The 4,964-nt window shown below is 29.1% G+C and overlaps 1 protein-coding gene across 1 annotated transcript in view; it reads right to left on the reverse strand.

Annotated features, from left to right (window-relative positions):
* Positions 1–410: 410 nt before the first annotated feature.
* The window catches only part of LOC106465813 (putative uncharacterized protein DDB_G0274435), a 7,894-nt gene continuing 3,340 nt past the window's right edge, over positions 411–4,964 (reverse strand). The window contains exons 2-5 of the mRNA XM_022393757.1: positions 4,662–4,707; positions 4,201–4,502; positions 2,332–2,376; positions 411–862 (exon numbers count right to left, since the gene is read on the reverse strand). Of these exons, the coding sequence (XP_022249465.1) occupies positions 551–862; positions 2,332–2,376; positions 4,201–4,502; positions 4,662–4,707 (705 nt within the window). The 3' untranslated portion in view covers positions 411–550. The remainder of the gene's footprint in view (positions 863–2,331; positions 2,377–4,200; positions 4,503–4,661; positions 4,708–4,964) is intronic.

Genomic DNA, 4,964 nt, shown 5'->3' on the forward strand with positions numbered 1-4,964 from the left:
ACTGACATGTCTATATACTGGTGACATCAAATATATACACATGTCAGTGTAATTAAAGCTGGTGACATCATATACACATATGTCAGTATAATTAAAGCTGGTGACATCATATACACTATGTCAGTATAATTAAAGCTGGTGACATCATATACATATATCAGTGTAATTAAAGCTGGTGACATCATCATGTCAGTGTAATTAAAGACATGTCAGTGTAATTAAAGGTATATATGATGTCACCAGCTTTAATTACACTGACATATGTATATGATGTCACCAGCTTTAATTATACTGACATGTGTGTATATGATGTCACCAGCTTTAATTACACTGACATATGTATATGATGTCACCAGCTTTAATTACACTGACATGTTGATGTCACCAGCTTTAATTACACTGACATGTTGATGTCACCAGCTTTAATTACACTGACATGTTGATGTCACCAGCTTAATTACACTGACATGTCTATATTACACCACTTGTAAACCTGAATTACACTGAACTATATGCTACATCATTTTCAACTATTACATCTGTTTATAATTTATTTATTATTTTGTCCATTTCTCACCTCATCCAACTTGGAGGACTTTACAGTACTAGTGTTTCTATTCTTTGATTTTCCAACTGTCAAGCTAGCTTGTTCTTGTAAGTGATGCAATTTCTCTTCATTCAGTTTATGGCGTCTTTCAGCTTCTTTCTGCAAACGCTTCTCTTCTCTCAATAGTTGCCGCTGCTGTTGTTGCATGATTTCTTCGTGGAGCTTCTCGGCTTCTTTAGATCTTCGATAACTCTGAGCCTCTTGTTCCTTCTTTGTCAGTGGCTTTGGTCTCGGAGGTAATTTTTCTTTGGTTTTCTAATCATGGAAAATAGCTACGATTTACTACATTTTAAAATTGCAATACAAGAAGAAAAAACTAATCAAATCTACTCTAACATGTTAAATAAAATACAACATACAAAAAAGATGTAACACACACACATTTCAACATTTCTGTAATATAATAATAAAAGATACAAAAAAAGAAAATCATATTAAACAAGAGAATTCAACATAAATACACTGTCATTTACGAATAGTTTTATTTTTGTGCCCAAATAACAGCAATAAATTTCTAAAATATAATATTTGTATTCTAATACTAATCAAATATAATACTAAAAATATCATATTTAATCTAATTTTAATCATTCAAATAACAAAAAACCTGAAACATGTAACAGATGTGTGAAAGTTAAAATCTACAAGTTTTTAATAAGAAAGACAAAACAACAACAGAGAATTGATGTGAGAATGTTTTTTTTTATAATGAAGATATCATCATCACATCTAATAGCACTTACTTTTTTTTTTTTTAAAGTTTCTTTTTTTGCTTCCTCCCACTCTGCAAATGAATTAAATTTTTTCATCTGTAAAAATAAGTCATTAAGGAAAGAACAATTAAGATCACGGAGTCAAATTCAAGATGAATAAATCATAATATTTCCTTCGGTCTGATAATCTTTTAAGTTGATACATTTTAAAATCTTTTATATTTCCTAATGATTCCACCCTATTCAACTACCATCACATCATATACTTTTACTACTATACTGGCGTTCGTGTGAAGACTTAGTTTTACTCTTTGGATCTATACTGGCGTTCGTGTGAAGACTTAGTTTTACTCTTTGGATCTTCATTTTGAACTAAAATAGTGTTAAATCAACTTTTACATTTGAAAAAATCCTATTAATTTTGTTGAGTGGAAACCATTTCTGTTTTTTTATGAAAGTTGTAACCCATTCATGAAAAACAAAGGTGTCAAAATAGGCCCAACATGAGTAACTGAGGTAAAGGAGAGTTTTAAGTTGAATAATTTAACTGTTTATTGTCTTGGCATATTTATGGGATATACATAGGTAAAAATTATAACAAATACTGTAGGTGACAAACAATTATGAGAGGGAAAAACATAGTTATTTAAAAATGAAACAGTGTATGTTCCAAGAATAATAAGTTTGGTGTGAATCTTGATTTTTTTTGTTTTGTTTCTCAAATCGTTACATTGTTCTTTTGGTTTAGGCTTAATCAACAGCCTGTTGGACAAATTAGATTAGCGAATTTAAGATTGGTTTAGACAAAAAATGCTTCAGTTAATAAATTAGGAGATGAACAAGTATTTGTTAGAAATGTATATTTTTATATTTTGATAAAAGAGTTAGCACAAAGGATCGCATATAAAGTGTAATAAACTTAATATAAGACCCAAAACTCTGAGTTTTGGGTCTTATTTTAAGTTTATTTTTAAATAGTTTAGTTTCATGTTAATCTACACATTTTTTTACCTCTTCTTCCTCATCCTCTTCATGTTTTCCTGTTTGTTCTCTTTTCTATTAATAAAAATTAGTTAGAAATAAATTAAGACAGAAACAAAAATAATCCAAATACTTATCAAATTTCATCTCAAATTTACAAAAATTGGAATTAATTTTTCACCCAAATTTTGTTTATTTCACAACATTTTAAGTGGTTGACTTTTATCAGGAGACAAGGCCTACAGAGCTTAAAAATAAACAAGCAATGAAAATATAATCCATGTTTACTGTATTATTAGAGGTTAAAGATGTTCTATGAACAGTAAATCAATCATAATCAGTAAAGCAGAAAAGAAACATTAGACAATTATAACGTAACATTGTCCTGTATATCTCATATAAAGCTAGCTACAAAAACTATATTGACCTAATACTATTTAGAAACATTAACTTATTTACTGTAGTAATTATTATCATTTCAAATTTACACACTGCAGTAATTAGTTAACAATTTCATTCTAATGCTAAACCATTAATCAGAATTTATTACAATGTGATGATTAGATTGGTCTCTAAGGTTTCCTTTGTTTGGTATACATAAAAATTATAAATAAACATTCTACTGACAGTGAGGAAAGTATTTGAAAAGTAAATCACAATATATTCAGTCTTAACTAAATTTACGTATTTTTAAAACAGCTCCTCTCATTTTGAAAGATTTTAACTACAGAAACTAGAAATGTAATACAATCAATTTCAGTAACCTTTTGGAAGGTAATTTATATTATGCATGCAGAAGTTACAAGGAGAACAGGGTTCACCCAAGAGGTCAATGTTTCCTTATAAAACCCTTCTGAGAATGAGACATAAAAAAGTCCTTTATAATAAATTATCAATTTTTATAATTTTCAAAAATTAAAAAAAGTGTTATAATAATGATTTCTATAAAACTGAAGAGTAAAATGTTTAATCATAAAATGATCAAAGTATCAATTATTATAATACAACTTAGAAAGGCTAGATTTGTAGATATAAATCACGCTCTGTTGGACTAATTATTTATCAATTACCTGCCGTCGAAGATAAATCAGTCAGAAAAATAAGACACAGCCTTCAGTAAAAGTGATCTCCACCTTTATCTATTTGAACTCGTTATTCGCCTTCGAACACGTGTTTGCCAAGTGGCTGCTCGTGTGAAGTGCTTTATCGGACTGTACAGTTATAACACATTAAAATGATCAACTTGAAAATAATAACAGGAGCGTGCATCTGTGGGTTAGATGGTTTTTTTACCACCCACCACTCAAAGAATCCTTGCTGCAATTCTGACTGTTTGTAAGACTAATTATCATATACAATAAGAATAAATTAAAAATAAAAAAGATTTGACTTTATACTCAATAAAAGTACTTTTACCCTGTGAGGTTTGTGTTTTGCCTAGTAATACCACTAATTAATTTTATAAAGTAGTTTAAATGTGAAATAGAAAACATTATATATGATAAAGTTGTCACAATGTAAAATTCTAAACAATTATTTAACAAACACAGAAGAACTTTTTGAGTAAACAGAACAACAGGTTATTCAATACATAATGACGGTTTGCTGAGATGTAGAAATAACTTAAAATGGGAGAAGAAACTTAATGTTAGTGGGCAAGATGAATTTTTTTAGTAATGACTAATACTTTAGAACAGAAAATGTACATGTGTAGAACTGGTCTGTGGCAATAGCCATCCCTGACCTTCCACCAATTCTTCATGACTGAGACGTATACAACAAGATTCAAATAAAACCATTCATCTACAGAGAAATAAAACATACATTTAAACTGTCAGAATATTACTTAATTTGATAAATCTCAGAACAGTCAATAAAATATTAACAAGTAAGAGTTACCTTCTTCAAGAAATTTAAAAAGTCAATGTCTTCTTTGAAGCTTGCATCTGGCACAGACTGATAGACTGGAGCATCTGGAGGTTTATCAATCACCTTGGTAATATTACTTGGGCTACCGTTATTAGACGTCATAGGCTTTTGAGATTTGTGCATATAATCAGACGATTCTTTTAAATCGTTAGAAGGTTCCTTATATTTATTCTGATGCTTTTCCCGAGCTATACCTTGTTTTAACTTTTCTTGCCAGATTCTTTCATTCTGATAATGTCTTTCTTTCTCCATTTTCTGTCTTTGCTCAAACACTACAAACATTGCAAAAAACAAATTACATATATATACAATGTTTTCTTAATAACAGTATTTAGTTATAGTTAATATTTCAACCCACTGATATTTAATTAGAGACACGGACAACCACTATTTAATAATTTCTAGAAATCAAAATGAGGTAAGTTACTTACTTTTCTGAATAACAGATTCTCGCAAGATGAAGTAAAACAGATTTTCCTGTATAAAGAAAACAAAATGAATTACTCCTCAACATTCGATACAAAGATTTAATAACAAAGGTGAAGTTAAAACTGTATATTAAAGTAAGTAATGTCAATCTACATATAGACTACTGTACAGTTGTTACTGTTTGATACAAACCTAGGTGTAAAGTAAGTAATGTCAATATACATATAGACTACTGTACAGTTGTTACTGTTTGATACAAACCTAGGTGTACAGTAAGTAATGTCAATCTACATATAGACTACTGT

The sequence above is a fragment of the Limulus polyphemus genome, unplaced genomic scaffold (assembly GCF_000517525.1).
Source record: "Limulus polyphemus unplaced genomic scaffold, Limulus_polyphemus-2.1.2 Scaffold2059, whole genome shotgun sequence".
In the NCBI taxonomy this organism is placed as follows: domain Eukaryota; kingdom Metazoa; phylum Arthropoda; class Merostomata; order Xiphosura; family Limulidae; genus Limulus; species Limulus polyphemus.